The sequence below is a fragment of the Ranitomeya variabilis genome, chromosome 2, assembly GCF_051348905.1.
Source record: "Ranitomeya variabilis isolate aRanVar5 chromosome 2, aRanVar5.hap1, whole genome shotgun sequence".
Taxonomy (NCBI): domain Eukaryota; kingdom Metazoa; phylum Chordata; class Amphibia; order Anura; family Dendrobatidae; genus Ranitomeya; species Ranitomeya variabilis.
This window is the reverse complement of record NC_135233.1, coordinates 454244902-454270156: the sequence shown is the minus strand read 5'-3', so window position 1 is coordinate 454270156 and position 25255 is coordinate 454244902. Positions and strand designations below refer to the sequence as shown.

At 45.7% G+C, this 25255-nt stretch overlaps 2 protein-coding genes across 5 annotated transcripts in view; both read left to right on the top strand.

The window, feature by feature from the left end:
* Positions 1–272: 272 nt before the first annotated feature.
* MEN1 (menin 1) lies at positions 273–12982 on the top strand. Of its 2 annotated transcripts, none has more exons than XM_077287326.1 (10): positions 273–561; positions 4392–5184; positions 6179–6387; positions 6591–6719; positions 8233–8273; positions 9623–9710; positions 10142–10278; positions 10594–10699; positions 10791–10943; positions 12538–12982. In XM_077287326.1, exons 1-10 carry the CDS (start codon positions 559–561, stop codon positions 12892–12894), a joined length of 2016 nt encoding a protein of 671 aa, XP_077143441.1. In that variant the 5' UTR covers positions 273–558; the 3' UTR covers positions 12895–12982. The 2 variants fall into 2 exon arrangements, with proteins under 2 accessions (XP_077143441.1, XP_077143440.1); XM_077287325.1 differs by having other exon boundaries at positions 417–955.
* A 7235-nt stretch (positions 12983–20217) lies between these two features.
* The window catches only part of SF1 (splicing factor 1), a 41867-nt gene continuing 36829 nt past the window's right edge, over positions 20218–25255 (top strand). For 2 of the 3 annotated variants that reach the window (XM_077287328.1, XM_077287327.1), the window contains exon 1: positions 20218–20350. In XM_077287328.1, coding sequence (XP_077143443.1) covers positions 20347–20350 — 4 coding nt within the window. In that variant the 5' untranslated portion in view covers positions 20218–20346. The remainder of the gene's footprint in view (positions 20351–25255) is intronic. The other variant, XM_077287330.1, reaches the window with a different exon arrangement.

Sequence of the window (25255 nt, the reverse complement as noted above, 5' to 3'; positions counted from 1 at the left end):
TTCACATTTCCAGTGATAAGAACCTGTGCCTTTCCCCCCCCATTCATCAAGACCAGCAAATTCCATTTCTGGATTTCAAGGGTCGCCTCATAAAGTCAAAACGCCATCCACTATCTCATCTTCTTTCCAAATTACACTCTTCCACGCCTCCCTCCTCAGAGCCACTGACTCTCTATGGCCCCGCTCTATGGTCCCTCAGAGCGTACAACCACCTGATACCGGTAAGTAGCCGCCCGAGACTGTTTTTGTTTCCCTCAGGAGCTGCGCCAGGAGAGAGCAGCAGGACAGTCCAATCCCATCCCGCTCTGCGCTTCCCGCCCTTTTCTGCAGCCAATCAGCGGACTGTATTTCGGTTGGCTGCAGAGCTCGCGAGCGTTTCCTGCATGTGGTTCGCGCAGACCGGAAGTGGCTCCTTCATTGTGGTGAAGGGGAGTGGAACAAGCGGAGCTCCGTCTGTCCCGGAGTCAGGACGTCTTCTAGTGTTTGCTGCCGGGATCTGTGAGGCTGGAAGGCTCGGTGTATCACGTGAAGAGACGCGGCGGCCGGGGCTGTCTGTATATGGTACGCATGTAGTCATAGTAGCCTGTAGTAAGATGCTGTCGGGGACGCCCTGTGATCGGGCTCACTGATGATCGGGCTAAGGGGTTGGTGCCTCCTGTTATTAATATGGTGCATTACCGAAGCCTCCCAGCAGACGTGAGGCGGTCCGTAGTGGAGGCCGCCCTGAATGGCACTCCGCAGTACGAGATCGCCAGGCTCTATAACTAACCAAAGCACAGTGTCGCGCCTGGTAAAACGGTACAAGCTGCTAGATCTGTCCGATCTGAGCGACTGCCGCCAACCCAGGAGCGAGCCGAGTGGCCAACCCAAGTCCGCGCCAGATGCCGCGAAGACGTCAGCCAGCGAACCCAAGGAAGATCCCGCCTGTGCGGTCACAGGCCATGGCACTGTGGATGTGAGTCTGCAGACCTATTCTGCTATTGACTTTTTTTTTCCCTACCTCGTCTCCGATACAGTTTTTTTTGGGGTAAAACTATTTATCACCCTCCCCGGGTCCAGCGCTGGGTCTCCGGTGTCTTATTGTCAGCAGCGCTGATGTCCTGTCTTACTTGATTGCCTGCAGAACTGTTGCTGTTACGGCAGCGCAGCAGATAAGACACTGGGAACAGTGGAAGACTTAAGGTACCGTCACATTTAGCGACACTGCAGCGATCTAGACAACGATGCCGATCGCTGCAGCGTTGTTGTGTGGTCGCTGGAGAGCTGTCACACAGACAGCTCTCCAGCGACCAACGATGCCAAAGTCCCCGGGTAACCAGGGTAAACATCGGGTTACTAAGCACAGGGCCGCGCTTAGTAACCCGATGTTTACCCTGGTTACCAGTGTAAATGTAAAAAAAAAAAAAACACTACATACTTACATTCCGTGTCTGTCGCGTCACCCGGCGTTCTGCTTCCCTGCACTGTAAGCGCCGGCCGTAAAGCAGAGCGGTGACGTCACCGCTGTGCCCTGCTTTACGGCCAGCCGGCGCTGACACAGTGCAGGGAAGCAGAACGCCGGGTGACGCGACAGACACGGAATGTAAGTATGTAGTGTTTTTTTTTTTTTTTACATTTACACTGGTAACCAGGGTAAACATCGGGTTACTAAGCGCGGCCCTGCGCTTAGTAACCCGATGTTTACCCTGGTTACCAGTGAAGACATCGCTGAATCGGCGTCACACACACCGATCCAGTGATGTCAGCGAGTGATCCAGCGACGAAATAAGGTGCTGGCCTTCTAGCTCCGACCAACGATATCACAGCAGGATCCTGATCGCTGCTGCGTGTCAAACACAACGAGATCGCTATCCAGGACGCTGCAACGTCACGGATCGCTAGCGATATCGTTGTTAAGTTGTTCAGTGTGAAGGTACCTTTACACTGCACCTGGGGAGCAGTTTAAAGAATGTTTTTTGCCTTTTTAAACCACACTTGGGTGACACAGAAAACCTTCTTAACGGGGTTATCTGGACCTTTTTTTTTTTTTTTTTTTACAGTGTGCCTAAGCGCTAACTACCTGCTGCCACAGACCGCTTCTGACGGCGATTCCGCAGCTTTTGCTGACCTACCATTGACCGCAGCGGCTTCTTTCTGCTCTGTGGAATGGGCTTGAGTGCTGGCTCCCTGCAGCCTAACTGCGGGGAGCCAGATGTCAGCATGATGTCTACACTCACAACCTGTTGACAATGCAGCCTAAAAGAAGAGCCCCTCTGCTGATGTGGAGCAGCTGAGTCGCCGACAGGGATGGTCATTGGCCGCTTTGCGCCGGCTACAGCAGGCAGGTAGTGGCTTCTATTAGCTACTACCTGCTAGTTTTTAGGCTCATAGTAAAAAAAAATATATAAATATATATATATATATATATATATATATATATATATATATATATATATATATATATTTTTTTTTATATTTATTTATTTTTTTTTTTCCCCCCGGATAACCTATTTAAATATCTGTTTTTGTAGTTTTGTGTTCACATCCACTTTCCAGCCTCTGAGTGACTGACTGCTGTTTTTATGGTGTCATGGAAGGAAACGTGACAGGTCCCACTATGGTCATTGCTATGCATTGTGTGCAGTTTGTGTCCCGCATTCATCTCCTGCATGAACTACGCAGATGTGTACGTTTCCTTGGATGATGGTTTTTCTACCGATGACAGACTTTGTTGTGTTGCTTTTGAAATGATTTCATACCGGACTAAGGCTATGTGCACACGCTGCGGATTTTGCTGCGGATTCGCAGCAGTTTTCCATGAGTTTACAGTACCATGTAAACCTATGGAAAACAAAATCCACAGTGCACATGCTGCGGAAAAAAACACGCGGAAACGCTGCATTGTTTATTCCACAGCGAGTCGATTCTTTGTGCGGATTCCGCAGCGGTTTACACCTGCTCCATAATAGGAATCCGCAGGTGGAATCCGCACAAAAAACCGCTGTAATTCCGCAGTAAATTTGCAGGTAATCCTCAGTGCAGTTTACCTGCGGATTTACAAAAACAGGTGCGGAAAAATCCGCAGGGGTTCCATCTACGTGTGCACATACCCTTAGGCTTTCAGCAGAACTTGTATCCCACTTTAGGACAACCTCTTGTTTTGGTCACAGGGAGGTAAAAAAAAAAAAGAAATTTCATGCTCCCGTCCTGCACCAGGACCTCTATGTACTTGTGATTGGCTCCAGCTCTCGCATTTTGTCCAGGCAGGAGACTGGTGCCGGCCTAGGTGGGGAGCATCAGTGTATATAATATTTTTCCTTCCTCCTCGGTTGATTGATAAGTTTGTGCATGACTGATCTTTTTATATAATTTATCAATACGAGACCGGTGGGGACCAGTTACCCCCAGCAACCAACCGTTATTAACTCCAACAGCGGCTGGATGTACGCACTGAATGGAGCTCCAACTCTGCGCCGTTCACTGTGTAGTGGCCGCTGCGGAGTCCAGAAGATCGGCTACTAGTCTTCTGCAATGTGGCACCACACCGATCTGTCCTTGGATGACCTATCGGTACCAGGTAACCTAATTGTCAGACTAGTGGAGGTGTTAAATAAAAAATAGTATATTGCAACCACCATTCATCATTGAACAGAGCAGCACGGTTTAGTGTCTGCATTCACTCGGAGCTAATAACAGTTGATCGGAGAGGGCACCGAGTGACAAAATAAATCATTAATATCAGATGGATGATAGCCTGCTATGAAACGGCTTCCTAAAAGTCATATCTGTTTTCCGCTCTATTAGAAATGAAATGCAGATAGTTTACCTATTACCGACTGTTCGATTTTTTATTTTTTTATTAAACTGGACGACCATTAGAGGGAATGTGTCAGCAGGTATTTTTGCTACAGCAATATATCACTTAGTTTACAGAGTGAAACAATTGTGATACAGTCAGTTTCCTCTGCTGCAGATGGATGTGGCAGAGCTCGGAATAGTGTGCCTCATATCACCCCACCAACACCACTGATTGGCAGCGTCCTGTCAATATACATTGTACACAGAAAGCTGCCAATCAGTTGGACCAGGAGGCACGAGTCACCTAGTCCTGTAGTGATAATCTCCAGCTGATAAAACACTGACAGCAAAACACGGCCTACTAAGTGACCCATAGCTGGAATCTGGGTCTCTGCCTCTACATCATGATATAGCGAAAAACCTGCTGACAGATATCCCTTTGAAGGTGGTACTATTGTGCTGTAATATAATTTGATTTTGGCATCCTGCATTCAGTTTTTTTACTAATTGGATTGAATTACTGTTGTATTGAAATCTTTATGTAATACATTTATATATTTTAAAAAAATCTATTTTTTCTCTTCTCTCCCCTTTTATCTTTGTAATCCTTACAGGCCGACTCCAATATTATGGGTCTTTCACCTACTCAAAAATCATTTTTCCCGCTTTGCTCTTTGGAGTCACTTCTGAAACTGTTCCGATGGGAACTGTCTCGTCCCGAGCCTGATCTTGCTCTGCTGTCACTTACCTTGGGCTTTGTTGAGCACTTTTTGGCCGTTAATCGTGTTGTTCCCACCAATTTGACCAGTCTACCAGGAGCACCTGATTTACCGTCAAAAGTAGATGGAGATGGAACAAAGGCAAAACACGAGGATTCGTCAAACCCGGGCAGCGGTGTTAAAGCTGATCGAGGAAAGAGAGGAGCCAGGAATGAACTGGGAAGAAAAGGTGTTTCTAGGGCACAAGCGACGAAAGAGAAAGAGGCCAGTCATAAAGAAGTCACTGGAAGGCCAACTAAGAAAGAAGTCAGCAAATCATCGAAAGAAGGATCTGGGCTTAAGAAAGACAAGGATGTAGCAAGTGAAGACGGCAGTGCTACAGAAGAGGCATCAAGAATTGGGTCTGGAAAGGAAGGCATTGGAAAAGCTGGTGACAGTGACAGTCCAGAACCTTCCCAGCAAGGAGTTCCATATTTTCCTACTCTAGAACTAGCGGTTGTCCAGGCGCTGTATGCACGGTTCACGGCCCAAACCAGAGGGGCGGTGGACTTGTCTTCCTATCCTCGTGAGAATGGTGCATCAAGCCGGGACTTACTTCGTCGAGTCTCTGATATCATCTGGAATGGCCTTAGTCGATCGTACTTCAAAGACCGAGCCCATATTCAGTCACTCTTCAGCTTTGTTACAGGTGAGATTAAAAGATGTGCGACTCCATGCCCGATGAGCATTCCAATAATACTAATATCACAAATGGTAAAAGAAACATACATTTGGATGACTGCATGTGGGCCTACCTGTCTATTGAGGGTAAGAACCAGGGCTAGCATATTTTTCATTCGTCCACCTGCTATACATAAACTGATCTGATTTTACAAAACCATGGCGTCTTAACTGTACTTTGTTATAGCCGGTTTGTGCTATGTTATCTGAGAGCAGCATGATGCAGAGGAAGAGAGACTGATTCCAGAGATGTGTCACTTACTAGGCTGTGTGTTTCTCTTTCAATATCAGTGTTTTATCAGCAGGAGATTATCACTACAGGACTAGGAAGCATGAGACTAGTCAGCTGCTGCTTTGGTAACCAAGCCCTCACCTCTTATTGGCAGCTTTTTGTGTACACAGACATTGGCTGCTTTCTGTCAATCAGTGCTGTGGGTGGGGTTATACAAGGCTCAGCATTCTGAGCTCTGCCAGATCTTTAGCAGAGAAAACTGATGGTATCAAAATAACAGCATGCAGACCAGCAAGTGATGCATCGCTGGAATCAGGGTCTCAGCCCCTATATCATGCTGCTCTCAGATTGGGTGGCATAAACCTGGTGACACATTTGCTGTAAAACAATTTCTAGGGCACTAAATGGGTTGTCCAATTGGATATTGGTGACATGTCTGGTGGTGTGGAAGTCTAACACCCGCCACCCCCACTGATGAGCAGTTATAACCCCTGTCGTCGGTGACTGGATGTAAATGCAATGTACAGCTCCATTCAGTGTGTAGTGGCTGCTGCCAGGTACTGCAGAACAGCTCTTATTTAAGCGAACAGTAGCTCCTGTTGCAGCTCTGTACACGGCTGCTGCCGCAGACAATACCAGCTGATCGAGGCTATATATTTTATTGCAATGGTATTGTTGTTTCATGTCACATGGACCCAAATACATTGTCGTTCTTCTCTGCCTACCTAAGGTACAAAGCTTGACTCCCCGGGTGTGGCGTTTGCAGTTGTGGCTGCTTGTCAAGTACTGGGTCTTTCTGATGTACATCTAGCGCTCTCGGAGGACCACGCTTGGGTTGTGTTTGGAAAAGATGGTGAAGAGACAGCTGAAGTAACCTGGCATGGGAAGGGCAACGAGGACAGAAGAGGACAGTCTGTGAGCCCTGGGGTAGCAGAAAAGGTGAGCCCCATTCACATCAGATGGCTATTAGTCGGACTCTCTCGACTTGGCAAAGTGTTCCTGTATAATCCATGAGAACCGCTGCTAGATGGTTGGTCTGTCGAAACTTGGCTGTGCGGTCAGGTGCAGCGTATGGCCGCAGCCTTAGTGTTGGAAATCTAAAAATCAGTCTATCCTGTGTGTTTTATCTTGTGTCCTACCAGAGCTGGTTGTATCTAAACGGCAGATACCTGAGCTGTGACCGTCACATGGAAGTGGCTTTTATGGTCTGTGCTATCAATTCTTCTATCGATGCCCACACAGACAGCCTGGAATTGCTGCAGTTACAGCAGGTACATTATCTTACTGATGTATAGTGTGCATTTTAATCCTATTTTTAGAGGAATATTACTAGAGTTGGTGTGAATCGATTCGCAGGACTATGTCCAATGGCCATGGAGCTAATCTGCGGCCGATAGACGGGAGCCCTGAGACCAAACAGCGTATTTTTTCTGTGGCTGTTGCAACTTGGCATGTCCATGGGGCCTATGGGGCTGTCTAAGAAACAATCGATTTGACTGTTGTATCGTAGACATTGTCCCCTTCCCTCCCCAGTGATCAGCATTTATCACCTATCCCATGGAAATATGTCTATTTTGGGAAAACCTCTCTTAACCTCCTGGGGGCTGTCCAAATACATGTAGGGGCGTAAGTGCGCCTTCACCGCATGGAGCTGGCTCAGGAGTTGAGCCTGCTATAAACTTTGTGGGTGCTGACTCTAAAACATAGCATCATAGACCAGTAATTATACAATACACTGCAATACTAATGTATTTATATGTACTATACAGGTGATAAAGCAACTACGAGTTCAAGTTCCCTAAGGGAACTAATAAAAAAAAAAAAAAACTCCTTGCTATACCCCACACTTGACCCCCATAAAATAATAAAGCTTATACTCTCCTCCCGTCCTAGTGCTGTTCCTGCGGTGTCGGCATTCGCTCTCCTGGGGCTCCCTCGCAGTTGTTGTGACACATGACCCTGTCGCCTCCTCTTAGTGTTTGATTTGTCCAAAGGCGAGGACAGTGGCGGCACCTCTGATTGGGCGCTGGCGTCACAACAAACCGCACAAGAACCTAGAGTGCCGACACCGCGAGAACGGCTCCAACACAGGAAGTTTTTGCCTTATTATAACATTTTGATCAAGAAGAGGTTGTCCTAGTAGTGGACACCTCCTTTAAGTTGCCTTTTTTTATTTTCTCCAAGTGTAAATATGGATTCAAATTCTTTTTATTTGGTATCGCTGCATACGTAATTGTCCGAACCAATAAAATATTTGTCCCATATGGTGAATGTCAAATAAAATAAAAAATCGATTTTGTTACTTTGCTACTGTCCTAAAAAAAATTAATGGGATAAAAAAATAAATAAATCATGATGTGATAAACATCAAAAATAAGTGACCTACTGAAGGTAAAATAAAAAATTGAAGTATATAAATTTGGGATCTCCAAAACCGTAACTACCTTTAAAACAAAATTATCAGGTCCTTTTATTTATTTATTTTTTTTGCAAAATAAACATTGTAACCAAAAAATACATTTTTCTTCAGTGCCCCCAATTAGAATTTTTTTTTCTCTTTTAGTACAGTACATCATATGGTAAAATTAAGTATCATTTAAACTAGTCCCACAATAAACAAAAAAAAAAACAACCAAACTTTCACACGACTATGTCGACGGAAAAATCAGAAAAGGTATTGCTTTTGAAAGAAAGGGAGGGAAAAAGGAGCAGTATGAAGGGGTTAAATGTTGCAGGGTAAAGTTCACATTCCAGTTTGTAATAAACGTGTTTTTTACATTTTAGAGCTTACTTTGGTTGCTGTATGATGGAGGACACCTAAGCAAGTAAGTTCCATTGAGGAAGAATTGGTGCACATGTGAGATATTTAAAGGGATATTCTGAGCCATTTAAAGGGACCCCATCAAATGCATTCCAATATGCTGAAAGGAAGAGCTGAGCAAGTCCAGTGGGCGGTGCTACGCAGTAAGACTGCCTGCCTTAAAGGGCCACTGTCACCCCCCCCCCCCCCCCCAGCCGTTATAAACTAAAAGCCACCTTGTGCAGCAGTAATGCTGCAGTCTAACAAGGTGGCTCTTTTAGTTTTTGATTCATTTATTACCTCAAAAAAGCGTTTTAAAAATTGGCCACACATACCAGATATTATACCTGGAGGCGGTCCGAAGCGTCCTGTATGAATCCCCCAACTGCCGTCACTCTTCTCTTCAGGGCCGATGGTCCCCGCCCCCTGAGCGCTGTTATCTTCTGAAATCCGGCGCCTGCGCTGTGCGTGCCTGCCTGGGGCCTGCGCAGTGTTCATTGTCAGTGCGGCCACACTGTTGCTGAAGCCCCCGCCCCGCACTGTTATTCATTATGCACAGTGCGGGGCTGGGGTTCCTGGGCATGCGCACTGCGCTGTTTAGATGCTCCCCAGCTCCGACACTCCCCCGCCTTCCCAGGAACCCCAGCCCTGCACTGTGCATAATGAATAACAGTGCGGGGCGGGGGCTTCAGCAACAGGGTGGCCGCACTGACAATGAACACTGCGCAGGCCCCAGGCAGGCACGCACAGCGCAGGCGCCGGATTTCAGAAGATAACAGCGCTCAGGGGGCGGGGACCATCAGCCCTGAAGAGAAGAGTGACGGCAGTTGGGGGATTCATACAGGACGCTTCGGACCGCCTCCAGGTACAATATCTGGTATGTGTGGCCAATTTTTAAAACGCCTTTTTGAGGTAATAAATGAATCAAAAACTAAAAGAGCCACCTTGTTAGACTGCAGCATTACTGCTGCACAAGGTGGCTCTTTTAGCTTATAACGGCTGGGGGGGGGGGGGGTGACAGTGGCCCTTTAAATGAGTTAGAGATGACTGCAAGCTTATCCTGAATTTTTTTTTACATGTTGTGCTTCTGTGAACTAAGTCTTAATATTGCTAAAACTTTCAAATACACCAAAATGTGATGTGCCAATGCTGTACTGCAGAGACTTCCCTGTCCCCGATTCATTTGTTTTTCTGTTCATATGACATCACTTGAGCGGACCAGCTATGTAATGTTATTTTTGGACTTCTCTTTGAAAGAGCTACGTGTGTGTGTGTGTGTGTGTGTGTGTGTGTGTGTGTGTGTGTGTGTGTAGATAGTTTGGGGGGTAAAATCCTGCTGACGGATTCCTTTTTTTAACACTTCTCTCCTCTTAGGTACCCAATGGCCCTGGGTAATTTGGCAGACCTTGAAGATCTAGCTTCAACTTCTGGACGTCCAAAACCACTTGAGCTCTATAACAAGGTTCGTTTTCTCAATGGTGTCTTTTATTTTCTTTACCCAATTATCCATAAGAAAAAAAAAAAAAAACAAAGGTTAATAAGGGGAATGTGTTATCAGAATCCATTGTTTAAACTAGGTTTTTATGTAATGTATTTTATTTTTTATTTGAACTTTTCATGTCATTAACTATGAAAAGAAAAACAAAATACTGGTTCACAAAGGCTCCTATAAACATTAGACTGTCCGAACTCGCAGATATCTGCAGATTCAGTGGTCCGTTTAATATGTATAGGGGCATCCCAAATGTTGGAGGGGAAAAGGATAGGCTCATTGGCAGTCCATTCCTTATGTTCACCCTCAGCCTTTTTTTTTTTTTTTTTGCATGTAATTAGATCACCGATTCATGAGAGGTTTGAATCTCATTCTGCAATGTCTTTCCTCTACTTTTCCAGGCTATACAGTCTTCTCGAGTACATTATGAAAATCAACATTTGTATCCTCACATTTACTTAGCTGCTTATCATTGCCGGAAAAAGAACGTGCGAGAAGCATTGAAAGCTTGGGCTGAGACGGCTATAGTTATTCAAGAGTGAGTTTCTATTAATTTATTATGATTATTTATTCAGAAAAATATCACTTTGTTCCCTGATGCTGACATTTAACAACCATGGTCTTATATGGCTACACTGTAACTCTACCTCTGATTTCATACCGAGGCGCAATCTGTCAGATGTTAGTCCCGGTACGTCCCATCGGATGACATGTTCTAGAACTTTCTTGTAGGGGTGAATTGTGATGAGGCTCAGCATAGAACAGCACAAAGTGCCTACGGCTCAGTAATGAGTCCTCATGCCACTGTACAGTGTTCATCAAGGCGACAAAATTAATATTTTTTTATTTTCAGGTATAATTATTGCCGTGAAGATGAAGAGATCTACAAAGATGTCTTCGACATTGCTAATGACTTGTTACCGAACTTACTAAAGGAGGAAGCATCGTCTGACAATCCAGTGAGTTGAGTTTCACATTTCTACTTTTTTGCCTTTTGATAGTATAGTTCTTTTGACTTTTTCTGTTTTTGTTTTTTTGTTTAATTTTCAGAATGGATCTGCACTTCAGGATCCTTTGTGCTTTGCAAATCTTCTTCGTTTTTATGATGGGATATGTAAATGGGAAGAAGATAGCCCCACACCTGTGCTACATGTGGGGTGGGCAACATTCCTTGTCCAATCACTGGGCAGATTTGATGGACTGGTAAGTCAATATGTATGCAGACTTAGTTTCCCCATGTCTATATTCCAGGCCCTGTTTGCTCTCTTCTTGCTTTGTATGTTACCCTAAAAAAAAAATGTTTATACCTTGCCTAGCATGTCTCCCTGACAATGCGCACTTAAGCTTGGTGCAGTGGGCGGCATTGCAGTAGCTTAGGTATCCATGGTTACGACCAATAACTGTCACTGAGTGGTCGTAATCATGGATACCCAAGCTACATCAATGCCCTGCACATGGCGTAAGTGACATAGCGAAGGTGCCAAATATTTAATATCTCCAACATGGAGGCAAGGTTAAAAAAATAATAAAAACGTTATTCCACTCTGTAGCCACAATTGCATGGGGTGTCAGGTTGAACTGGAATAATTTGGTCAAGGGTCCTTTCATATAGTCAACCATTTGCATTGGCTATAATAATATTGCACCAGAGAGAAGCGGTATTCCCCCTATAGAGAGGCTGAGCCCTTTCATCTTGACAGTTGATAGGGGTCATTGGTTCTGGACAAAATACTGCATAACAAATTTCAACTTCCACATTTTAGTTTTCTAGAAAGTATTACTCTGAAGCCCTGGCTTGGTGGGTCAGTGTTGCCTTGACTAGATACAATTTGATGCACTTCTTAGCTACCTCTGAATGTACAGAAGTGTCCTTGTTCATAGATTAATTAGAAAAACAGGCAAGAATTGAAACACAAGGTATATTTATTAGGAAGTTTTATATATTTTGATATATACAGTGGTTGAGCATAACTGATCTTGATGCCCTGGTAGCCAAGAAAATTTTGGCAGTGGCCCAAAAATTCAGATTAACGCTTAATAATTAGTTTAAAAGCATACAGGTAATTTCTAATACAATGTGGTCAGGTTGTCAGTCACAATTTGGCTCGGACTACAAGATGGCACTAGCCGAAATTACACTGATATAGTTCAGAATGCACTGGATTAGCCAAGTAGGAACAAGTTGTGTCCTATTTAAAGAGGTAGTCCACCTGTGGTGAAATCTTGGCAAGGTGTGTAATTTTGCTCCCCTTTGTAGATTCCAGCGGTCGTCGAGTGCAGACTAGAGCCTTGGCTGCGTCTCGCAATGATCTGTTGACTCTTGACTGAAACTCTAGTCATCATGAGATCTCATGACTAGTGCTGACCGAACATTCTCTGATACAGTGTTATCGGAGTATCTCGATCACACCCAAGATACTCAGATAACACCTGAGCCTGCTCGGATAATGCCATATCTGAGCACATTTGCTCGTCACTAATGACTATCACCAAAACCAGCAATACAGATCATTAGAATGAGTCAAGCTGCAGCATGTGCCAAAGATGTCACCGGGGGTGGACAACCCCTTTTAACTGTGTCATTGTATGCTCTGAAGAAGGCTTGTACATGCAAATCATCGCAGAGAGATTGAACAAAGACACACTTTGCAGAGGCGTATGGTCCCAAAAGATTTCTCAACGTTATGGAAACTTTTTGCTGCTAAATGTAAATTTGTGAGGCTACAGAAACCATCTGTACAGAAACAGTGGTGATTCCCTAATTCTGCTATTCTATTTTACATTTTTATTTTTTTAGGTGAGACAGCAAGTGACTCTTGTAAACTCCGATTCTGGCAATGAAGATGATGACTCTGATGATAACAGAAGAAGGGCCGCTCGCAGAGAGTCGAGGCCTGGGGAACCTGCTCAGCTCCCGCAGCGACCACCTCCAGATCAAAAGGAGGACACAGAGGTTACACAGGAACTTACACTCAGTTTCCAGAGCCAGAAAATGAAAGGAATGAAAGAGCTTTTAGTAGCTGCAAAAGTGAACTCTAGTGCTATAAAGCTGCAGCTCACTGCTCAGTCCCAAGTTCAGCCAAAGAGGGCGAGAGGACAGGGGGCGAGAGACTATAACATCGGGTACCTGAAGAGGCAGCGCAAATCAGTTTAAGAAAACACTGAATGTGGTAGTGTTTTTCTTTTTATATGTACAATTAATGTATTTAAGACTGGGCATATTAAATGAAATATGAATTTGACCATGTCAATCATGTTATCAGCATAATAGGGTCCTATTAGGGGCAACAAAAAAAGAAATGTAACTGTCCCAATAACTTGTCATGTGGCCTTTAGCATCAATTACAGCTTGACAAAGATGTCTTATGCTGTTCACAAGTAGAGCTATTGTCTGCTGCAGCATGCCATCACTCATTTTAAAAAGTGGCCCTCAGGTCATTGAGGTTCTGGGGTACACTACGTTTTCTATGGGATTTGGGTCTGGAGAAAGTGCAGGCCATTCCTTATAGGGTACCCCAGTTTCTAGCAGCTGTTCCCTAATGATGTGACCTCGATGAGCTGGAACATTGCACAAACAGACCTAATTTAATTTTCATGGTGGACAAAGGCACAATGCCTGAATTAACCCCTTATTGACGTCGGACGGAATAGTACATTCGACGTCAGTAACCCCGCTTTGATGTGGGCTCCGGTGGTGAGCCCACCTCAAAGCCGCGACATGTCAGCTGTTTTGAACAGCTGACATGTGCCCGCAATAGGCGCGGGCGGAATCGCGATCCGCTTGCGTCTATTAACTAGTTAAATGCCGCTGTCAAACTGACAGCGGCATTTAACAAGCGCTTCCGGCCGTCGGGCTAGAAATGCGTGCACCGCTGACCCCCGTCACGTGATGGGGGGTCAGCGGTGCATCGGCATGACAGAGGTCTCCTGCAGATCTCTATGGTTGTTGATGCCTGATTACTGTGAGCGCCACCCTGTGGTCGGTGCTCATAGCAATGCTGTAATTCTGCTACATAGGAGCGATCTGAGCATCGCCCCTATGTAGCAGAGCCGATCAGACTGGCAGCTTCTAGCCTCCCATGGAGGCTATTGAAGCATGGCAACAGTTTTTTTTTTTAAAAAAATTTTAAAATATGAAAAAAATAAAAACATACCGTATATACTCGAGTATATGTCAACCCGAGTATAAGCCGACACCCCTAATTTTGCCACAAAAAACTGTGAAAACTTAATGACACGAGTATAAGCCTAGGGTGGGAAATGCAGCAGCTACCGGTAAATGTCAAAAGTAAAAATAGATACCAATAAAAGTAAAATTAATTGAGACATCAGTAGGTTAAGTGTTTTTGAATATCTATATTGAATCAGGAACCCCATATAATGCTCCATAAAGTTTACGATGGCCCCATAAGATGCTCCATATTAAAATATGCCCCATATAATCCTGCATAAAGGTTAATAATGGCCCCATAAGATGCTCCATAGACACATTTGCCCAATATAATGCTGCACAAATGTTGATTATGGCCCCATAAGATGCTCCATCCAGACACTTGCCCCATATAGTGCTGCCCAAATGTTGATTATGGCCCTATACAGACACTTGCCCCATATAGTGCTGCCCAAACATTGATTATGGCCCCATACAGACACTTGCCCCATATAGTGCTGCACAAACGTTATGACCCCATAAGATGCTCCATACAGACACTTGCCCCATTTGCTGCTGCGATAAAAAAAAAAAAAAAAAAAAATTACACACATACTCACCTCTCCGTCGCTCAGGCCCATGGCACTTTCAATATTCACCTGCTCCTCGTTCCGGCGCCGCTCCATCTTCAGCGTCTTCTGCACTGACGTTCAGGCAGAGGGCGCGCACTAACCACGTCATCGCTTCCTCTTGACCTGATAGTCACTGCAGAAGACGCTGAAGACGGAGCGGCACCCGGAACGGGGAGCAGGTGAATAGCCCGCAGCGCTGCGCTCCCCTCCCCGTTATACTCTCCTGGTCTTGGCACGGTCCCTGGCTCCCGGCGATGCAGCTTCTAACTGTACTGAGCCGTCACCGTTACTGCTCATTACAGTAATGAATATGTGGCTCCACCCTTATGGGAGGTGGAGCCGCATATTCATTACTGTAATGAGCGGTACCATGTGACCGCTCAGTACAGGAAGAAGCTGCAGCGCCGGGAGCCAGGGACCTGCAGGGTCCGCGCCAGGAGCAGGTGAGTATAATTAGACAGCCCCCCCTCCCCTGCCGACCCCCTGGGTATGACTCGAGTATAAGCCGAGAGGGGGACTTTCAGCCTAAAAAAATGGGCTGAAAATCTCGGCTATACTCAAGTATATATGGTAAGTTGAAATCACCCTCCTTTCGCCTCATGCAAAATAACAATAAAAATAAATCAAACCTACACATATTTGGTATCGCCACGTTCAGAATCGCCCAATCTAGCAACTAAAAAAAAAAAAGGATTAACTTGATCGCTAAACGGCGTAGCGAGAAAAAATTTTGAAACGCCAGAATTACGTTTTCTTGGTCACCGCTACATTGCATTAAAATGCAATAACGGGTGATCAAAAACGTATCTGCACCGAAATGGTATCATTAAAAACATCAGCTCGGTACCCCAAAAATAAGCCCTCACCCAACCCCAGATCAAGAAAAATGGAGACGCTACAGGTATTGGAAAATTGCGCAATTTTTTCTTCTTTTTTTGGGGGGAATTTTTTTCACCACTTAGATAAAAAGCAACCTGTTTGGTGTCTATGAACTCGTAATGACCTGGAGAATCATAATGACAGGTCAGTTTTAGCGTTTAGTGAACCTTGCAAAAAAAAAAGCCAAATACAGTTCTGTAATGACTAAACACACCTGCCCACACTGTAACACCACCACCAAAGGCTCATCTGGTGAAAACAGTGGCTGATGCATAGTGCTCTCCTTGATGTCTTCAACATCGTTGGCAGCCATAATTTCTGCTCCGCATGAATCGTCTTTCATCAGTGAACAGCACTGAGACCCACTAGTCCTTAATTCAGTGTAGATGCTCCCTGGCCCATGCAACATGATGATGTCTGTGCCTGGTGGTGTGGTCAAGTACCCTTGCAGGTTGTCTAGCATGCAGACCACACTGATGTAAATAGTTTTGAATGCTCTGATGTGACATTTGGATGCCTCTCACCTCCATTAACTGTGCCTAGAGTTGTGCATTATTCATCACCTGGTTCCGAAGGACATTGTTCACAATGAATTGTGGGATGTAGCCAAAGAACATCCACTTCTCTGCCTTTCTGAGACTCTTCTAGTCTTTCTGTGACACTCTAAGCTCAGTGGCCTCTTCTGTCTGACAACTTCTGCTTGAAGCCTTGCAATGTCGAGGAACTGTTGGATCAATTAAGTGTTGTCTTTGTCTAATGTTGTCAAAATGTGAAGAGCGTGATGAGGGGTACTGTTTAATACCAATTCTAATTGAACTCTAAACTATATTGGGCAATTCATGGATCAAATCTCTATTGTGAATTTTGCCATTAAGATCCTTATTAGAGAACAGCAAGTTGTGGGGAAAAAAAAAAGTACTGAAACATTGAACAGTTGGATTCAAACATTTTGAGACAGTCACATTACGTTCACCTGAGAAGGTTAGTGTATTTTAGGTTTATCCTGAAATTTTGACCTAAAGCCAAATATTCCTAACTTTTTTTCCGCCCCTCAGGTGTTTTTAATTACAGGAGGCTCCTACCTTCCCATAGAGATGTAGACTTTAGTCTAGGAGAGGATTCACATTTGGTAGGTCCCAGCAACGAGAGTTGCCTTATCGTGGCTGCCAGGTACACATGAATTGACCAATTTATGCACGAAGTATTCTCAATTTTTCTTATTTTTTTAGTGCAGTAATGCAATTCAATTTTCATATTTCATGTTTGCATGCTAGAGTGCTCATGTTACTTGTTTAGTTTTATATGGACATTGCTAGTCTTAGTAAGCACCTGTTCACACCTGATTTCTGTTTGGACGTGATGGTCAGTCTTTTGATATTTATTTACAACCCAAAACAGCTATTCAACACTTTCAGTTCTCTCCTTTGTCCCCCACAGCACCTCCTCCCTATCTCATCTCAGCTGAAGACTTCAGCAGAAGATTGACAACATGAGACAAAGATTTTACCTAAAATCACCACAGCCCTTCCACATTACTGCTCAACCCTTCTCCTCCAAAACCAGCTTCTCCGCCATTACAGAAGATCATCTTTCCTCTTTAGGCCGGGGTCACACTTGCGAGTGTGATGTGAGAAACTCGCATCAATACCCGTTGCTGCCGCCGGTACTTGGGACCGGAGTGTGCGGCTGCATGTGTTTCTATACAGCTGAACGCTCTGTTCCTGAGTGCCGGCAGCAGCGCCGAGTATTGATGTGAGAGACTCGTGCGAGTTTCTCGCATCACATTTGCAAGTGTGACTCCGGTCTTACTCTCCAAATCACATCTCATGTGTAAGTGTGTGTAGCCCATTCACTATCTATCCCCCACTTCCTCAAGATGGTTGGACCATCATTATAAATACACACCTGTACTTTGTATCTCCCCCACCTCATTGCAGATTGTAAGCTCTCACGAGCAGGGTCGTCTTATTTTGCTTTAATTATTAACGTTGTTACTTATGACTATTGTGCTTGAAACTTTTTTAAATTGTAAAGCGCTGAATATGTTGGCTCTATATAAATAAAGATTATTTTTTTTATTATCTCGCCACCTGTGAACTTGACACAATCCCATCCTACCTTATCCCAAACCTCACCACAGTTCATCCCAACCTTAACCCATCTCTTCAACTTGTCCTGAACATCTGGTGTCTTCCCTTCATGCTTCAAACATGCCTCGATCACACCAATCCTCTATCCAGCTATCGCCTCATATCACTTCTCCCCATGCCTCAAATCTACTGGAACAAAAAGTCCATTTTAAACTGTCCTCCCACTTCTCCAGCTCCCCTCTTTGACTGCTTAAAATCTGGCTTCCAACTGCACCATTCCACTGAAACTGCCCTGACAAAACTACCTAATGACCTACTAACTGCCAAATCCAAACACTATTCGGTCCTCCTCCTCCTGGACCAGTCTTCTGCCATCGACACCATGGACCATTCCCTCTTACTACATTCTTTCATCTCTTGGCATCACAGACTTGGCTCTATCCTGGATCTCTTCATATCTAACAGACCGGGGACACACACACACACACACACACTCTCTCCATCTTGCCCCATATCTTTTGGGGTCCCCCTTGTTCAGTTCTAGGCCCCTGCTCTTCTCTATATACACCTTCGGCCTTGGACAGTTTATACAGTCCCATGGCTTTCAGTATCACCTCTATGCTAATGACACACAGATCTACATCTTTGGACCAGATATCCCCTCCCTTCTAACCAGAATCCCACAATGTCTGTCCGCTATTTCACCTTTGTTCTCTGCTAGATTTCTAAAACTTGATGTGGATAAAACCGAACGTTTCATCTTTCAACTACCTCACTCAACCCCATAACACACCTATCCATCAAAGAAAGTGGCTGCCCACTCTCCCTATTTCTGCAAGCTCGCTGCCTCGGGGTAACCTTTGCCTCTGGTTTCTCCTTCAAACCACACATCCAAGCCCTTTCCACTTCCTGCCAACTCCAACTCAAAAATATCTCCCAGATCCACACATTCCTCAGCCAAGAATCTGCAAAAACACTAGTGCATGCCCTCATCATCTCCTGCCTCGACTATTGCAACCCCCTGCTCTGTGGCCTCCCCTCTCGCACCCCTCCAATCTATTCTAAACTCTGCTGCCCGACTAATCCACGTGTTCCCCAGCTATTCCCCGGCCTCTCCCCTCTCTCAATCTCTGCACTGGCTCCCCATTACCCAGAGACTCCAGTTCAAAACTCTAACCATGACATACAAAGCCATCCACAACCTGTCTCCCCATACATCTGTGACCTTGTCTCCCGGTACTTACCTACACGCAACCTCCGATCCTCACAAGATCTTCTTCTCTATTCCCCTGTTCCCACAATCCTATCAGCCTTTTCGTGTGCAACCTCCCTTCCCTGGAACTCTATCCTAACATATCAGACTCTCTCCTACTGTGGAAACTTCAAGGAGCCTGAAGACCTACCTCTTCCAACAACCTACAGTAACCCTTGTTCCACCATACTGCTGCACAACCACCTGTACCCTCCCCTACTGTATCCTCCCCCATCCCTTGTAGTTTGTGAGCCCTCACGGCAGGGTCCTCTCTCCTCCTGTACCAGTCGGTGACTCTTTTTGTTAAATATTATACTTATGTATACCCCTTGTCACATATAAAGCGCCATGGAAGAAATGGTGTGAATAACAGCAAATAATTGTGGTTCTCCAGATGGCTCATTCTCAGTGCGTTTCGAATTTGGAATACTTCTGACAAAGAACTTTGTCCAACTTCAAACTGCGAAGAGCAAAAGCTGCATTCTTCTTATACCAGTCCTTTTGATTATTTTTTGGAGGTGGGGGGGAAAATACCTCATCTGCAGCACAGACCACCTCCCCTCCCACCAAAAAAAATGGCTTCATGAGAAATCATCTATGTCTGTATTGTCCCTGTGGTTTCCCACTGCTGTATGGTTGGCTAGGACTAGTTCTGCCTCTCTCATAGGTCCCATAGTCAGTCACAGGATTCTGAGGAAAAAAAAATTATCCTCCTCCCCAGCTAAGAGACTGTGCTAGAAAAACACTATCCCACAGGCTTTACATGCGATGTCACGTCTTAGGCTAAGTTCACACTAGCGTTGTGCGCCGCTGCGTCGGCGACGCAACGCACAACGCACGCAAAAACGCGGCAAAACGCACGCAAAAACGCTGCGTTTTGCGACGCATGCGTCGGTTTTTGCCGAAAATCGGACGCAAGAAAAATGCAACTTGCTGCGTTTTCTTGGTCCGACGCTTGCGGCAAAAAAGACGCAAGTGTCGCACAACGCAACACAAAAAACGCATGCGTCCCCCATGTTAAGTATAGGGGCGCATGACGCATGCGTCGCCGCTGCGTCGCCGACGCAAACCCGACGCAAATTAGCTTAACGCTAATGTGAACGTAGCCTTACCACAGAGCCAATACTGAACAATTGCCGCCATTTTCCCACATAAACGCGTCTATAAGGAGACGCGAAAAAAAAAGCCCTCACACACACTGCAAAATGGCGGCGAAAGGCCGGATGACAGAAACACATGCACGTAAAGCCTGCGGGAGGTGAGCGCGCGTTTCAGGAAGGAGGCGTGTCCCGCGCTGTGATAGGCCAGGATACGACAGGTTACCACGCCTCCTTTATTAACAGGGCTTTCTTCCACCGCCGCTCACTTGATTGGCATATTCACTGTCCTATCACAGCTCGTTAATTACGTCACGTCCTTTTCTTTAGACCAGATGCGAAAACTTTTTCGCCATCCAATCACAGAAGTCGTCTTACTAACCAATGAACGCCGTAAGTGGGCGGAGTAACCAAGCTTATAAAAGATCCAGCTGGCAACGCAGGCGCGCACTCAGTCATCTTGGGAAAGAGAGAGATAGAGGCCTGTGATCAGTCGTGGCCGCAAAATGGGTAAGGGAGAGGCCTATTGTGCACGACGTTTACGGCTTGTTACTGCTGAACGCTTTCCTGCAGCTGATAATGGCGCATAAATAATGGGAAAGGCCTCGGTTTTGGCGGTTGCCGGTCCCCGTGTGGGTGAGAACAGCTGTGGCGGCTCCAGACGGGCCCAGCAGCGATGCTTACACGTGTGCTGCTCGTTCTGTGACCAGGCATAGAATAAAGCCTGCTATTATGTGGGGTTTCTTGGCATTTGTTGTCATGGTAACTCTAAAAAGCTAATAAAGTAGGCACCGACTGTTGTTATCGGCGTCCAAATATGAGTTGTTGTGTTTTTGATGGTGTTTATGGTGTAACTTGAGGTTTTACATTGTATCCGTCCATACGGTGATGCAGAATTGATGACAGAATCTGAATTTCCGAAGTTTTAAAGGGTTTCACTATTAAACTTGGTGCAAATCTATTCACCGGACCCATTCCAGCGACTTTGGGTTTAGGGTTACACCCTCGGTGGTCCGGTCGAGGCCTACGTCTGAACCCCCACCAAAATGAGATTTGGGAGCATTCACTCGTAGTTTATAATGGTGGAGTCGGTAAGCCAAACCTCGGACTCCTCAATTTCCGTGACTCCGACTCCACCAAAATGGGCTGTGACTCCCAACTCCACAGCCCTGGGTGCTGGCAGAGCAAACGTGCAGTGTCGTGCATCATCTTCAGGCGTATATGCCTGCTGGAGGTGGACTCTGAAGTAGTGGACTGTCTGGGTGCCTGTCGTTTATATGCCCAAAAGATGATGCACATTCGCACCGCCTGAACTACTCTAGTCTATGGCCCCATTGGTGCATACGCCTGAGTCCAGCTATGCGGGGGGCTTGAACGTATGCCCTAACTGGGCTGCCAAGCGTGTAACTAAATGCAGTGTGAAGGCGCCGCAATCAGCGATCTCATGCCGTCACCCTCCCAGTATCTACAGCTCTTCTTTTGATTACCCATCAATTAGCGTGACGCATGCTTATTGTCACGCCAGGCCTTAAAACCAAGAGCTGCAGATGCTGAGGTAGGTGGCAATTCTTAGGGATCCCATCCGACGGCCCAAATTGATAGTCCAGTTAATCGATTTGCATCAACTTGTCCAGATATGCTATAAAATTATTAAATTTGCCGGTCCCAGGATGACTTTTTCTTGACATAACTTGTATCATACGCGAGATGTGAATGCTGCAGACATTAAAGGGAACCTGTCACCCCCCCGGGCCTATTAAGGTAAAAGAGCCACCTTCAGCAGCACTAAGGCTGCATTCTGTGAAGGTGGCTCTTATGTTTAGTATCCCTAGGAATGCTGAAATAATCACTGTTATAAATTTCGTGCCATACCTGTATTGTCAGGGACGTAGGATTTCTCCCTGACACAAGTGCCTCGCAGCCGTCCATCATCCCCCTTTGGCCTGAGGGCTTGTGCTCCGTTCCCAGTGATGCATAGCGAGACAATTACTTGTCATGATGTAGCGGTCTTTCGAGCTCATCGGGTCATTTCGCTATGCATCACTGGGAACGGAGCATCGGGAAGGCTGCAGGTGCTGTGCGGGACACAGGAATGTAAGAATATCACCTTTAAGTTTTTTTTTAATTATTTTTAACATTCTATCTTTTTACTATTGATGCTGCATAGGCAGCATCAATAGTAAAAAGAGAGAATTTCTCTGACGGGAAATTCTTCCGTGCATGCGCAGTTTGAAAAGACGGAACCCGTCGCTGGATTCCTGCTTTTCACAGTCAGGGACAGATCCTGCTTCCATAGGCTTCCATTATAGCCAACGACGAACAGCACAGGACCCGTCGCTGAGGGATTTTCCGACGTACAGAAAAAAACGTTCCTCTGTGCGTTGTCCCCTCCCGACGGACAGCGATTTTACGACGGATCCAGTGCACGACGGACGAAACGTGTGGCTATCCGTCACAATCTGTCGCTAATACAAGTCTCTGAGAAAAAAACTGGTCCAGCAGCACCAATTGCTGGATCCGTTTTTTTCACAAAACGACGGATTGTGACGGAAAAAGAAAGACGGAAGTGTGAAAGAGGCCTAAGTAGATCGTGCCTGCACACAGCCGAGGCCCCAGATCCCGCCCCCCAGTGTTATGATATATTCACACTGAAGGGCTGGGGATCTGGCACAATCTACTTACGTCACTTTATAATTTCCAGGGCAGGACGCAAGGCGCATGTCTGAGAAATAATTGTAGAGCGCCGGTGACGGCACAAGACTGAGGAGGCGGCGCCCGATGGGATGATGGACGGCTGCGAGGCGCTTGTGTCGGAGAAATCTTACGTCCCTGACGCAATACAGGTATGGCACGAAATTTAAGAAAGTGATTATTTCAGCATTCCTAGGGATACTAAACATAAGAGCCACCTTCACAGAATGCAGCCTTAGTGCTGCTGAAGGTGGCTTTTACCCCAATAGGCCCTGGGGGGGGTGACAGGCTCCCTTTAAAGGGAACCTGTCACCAGGTTTGACCGATATAAGATGCGGCCACTGCCTTTCAGGGCTTATCTACAGCACTCTATAATTCTGTAGATAAGCCCCCGATCCAACCTGAAAGATAAGAAAAATAAGTTTTATTATACTCACCCGGGGGGGGGGGGGCGCGGTCCGGTCAGATGGGTGTCGCAGGTCCAGCGTCTCCCATCTTATGATAGCCGCCCTCCTGCTTGTCTCATGGCTCCCCAGCATCGCGCTCCTGCGCAGGCGTACTTCTCTGCAATGTTGAGGGCAGAGCAGTGTTCTGCAGTACGCAGGCGCCGGCAAACGTCAGACACACCCAGCGCATGCGCACTGCAGTACTTTGCTCTGCCCTCAACAGGGAAGATAAGCACGCCTGCACAGGAGCGCGATGCCGGGGAGCCTTGAAACAAGCAGGAGGACGGTGATCATGAGAAGATCTGCGACACCCATCGGACTGGACCACCCCGCAGGCAAGTGTAATAAAACTTTTATTTTTCTTCTTACAGGTCGGATCGGGGGCTTATCTACAGCATTATAGAATGCTGTGTATGAGCCCTGAAAGGCGGTGGCCGCATCTTATATTCGTCAAACCTGGTGACAGGTTCCCTTTAAACTGTATGTAGTGGAGATGTATTGATGCCACTGAAGGAATCGCTGCAAGCAGTGATTGTCTGCAGTTCTCAAATATTTGTTAAAACGTGAAAATCAGAAACCAGGATAAATTGTCTCTTCAGAGAGGAAGAGGACTAGAACTCTAGTGCCACCTATTGGAAGTAGCAATCCTAACAGTCAATATCAACCCTTTAACGAGCCTTGCGACATGACTTAGGATAAAAGCCAAACCAGAATATATATTTGCAGATGCGGTGTTTCGGGGTACTGCCCCTCATCATTGCAGTGTGTGAGATCTGGTTTGGCTGGGTGAGATGCGTCTTATCAGGATCAAAGGGGTAATGTTTGTTTGTGGAGAGTGACATGCCAAGCGTGGCATGCCAACGTCAACCCTGGAGAAACAGAGTATTGTAACCTATTACCACTTTATAAAGGTACATTTACACTTGCAGATCATGGCCATTAACCCCTTCATGACCTTGGGATTTTCCATTTTTCCGTGTTCGTTTTTCGCTCCCCTCCTTCCCAGAGCCATAACTTTTTTTATTTTTCCATCAATTTGGCCATGTGGGGGCTTATTTTTTGCGGGACGAGTTGTACTTTTGAACGACATCATTGGTTTTACCATGTCGTGTACTAGAAAATGGGAACAAAATTCCAAGTGCGGTGAAATTGCAAAAAAAGTGCAATCCCACACTTGTTTTTTGTTTGGCTTTTTTGCTAGGTTCACTAAATGCTAAAACTGACCTGCCATTATGATTCTCCAGGTCAGTACGAGTTCATAGACAGTAACATGACTATGTGATTTTTTTTTTAAAAAAATCCATACTTTGCTAAAAAAAAAAAAAAATTGTGCCATTTTCCGATACTCGTAGCGTCTCCATTTTTCATGATCTGGGGTCGGGTGAGGGCTTATTTTTTGCGTGCCGAGCTGGCGTTTTTAATGAGCTGGCGTTTTTAATGATTCCAATTTGGTGCAGATATGTTCTTTTGATCGCCCGTTATTGCATTTTAATGCAATGTCGCGGCGACCAAAAAACCGTAATTCTGGCGTTTTGATTTTTTTTCTCGCTACGCCGTATAGCGATCAGGTTAATGCTTTTTTTATTTATAGATCAGGCGATTCTGAACGTGGCGATACCAAATATGTGTAGGTTTGATTATTTTTTTATTGATTTATTTTGAATGGGGCGAAAGGGGGGTGATTTAAACTTTTATATATATTTTTTTTTTTTTCACATTTTTTTTAACTTTTTTTTTTTTTACTTTTGCCATGCTTCAATAGCCTCCATGGGAGGCTAGAAGCAGGCACAACACGATCGGCCCTGCTACATAGCAGCAATCTGATGTTCGCTGCTATGTAGCAGAAATGCAGGTGTGCTGTGAGCGCCGACCACAGGGTGGCGCTCACAGCTGCCGAGGATCAGTAACCATAGAGGTCTCAAGGACCTTTCTTTTTTTACTATTCAGAAGCATCGCCGACCTCCGATCATGTGACGGGGGTCGGCGATGCGATCATTTCCGGCCGGATGCGCCGGTTAAATGCCGCTGTCTGCGTTTGACAGCGGCATTTAGCTAGTTAATAGTGGCGGGTGAATCGCGATTTCACCCGCCGCTATTGCGGGCACATGTCAGCTGTTCAAAACAGCTGACATGTCCCGGTTTTGATGCGGGCTCACCGCGGAGCCCTGCATCAAAGCAGGGGATCTGACCTCGGACGTACTATCCCGTCCGAGGTCAGAAAGGGGTTAAAAGGTAATTTGTCCTCATGGTGATCCCCTTCGCAGCCACCTATACAGTG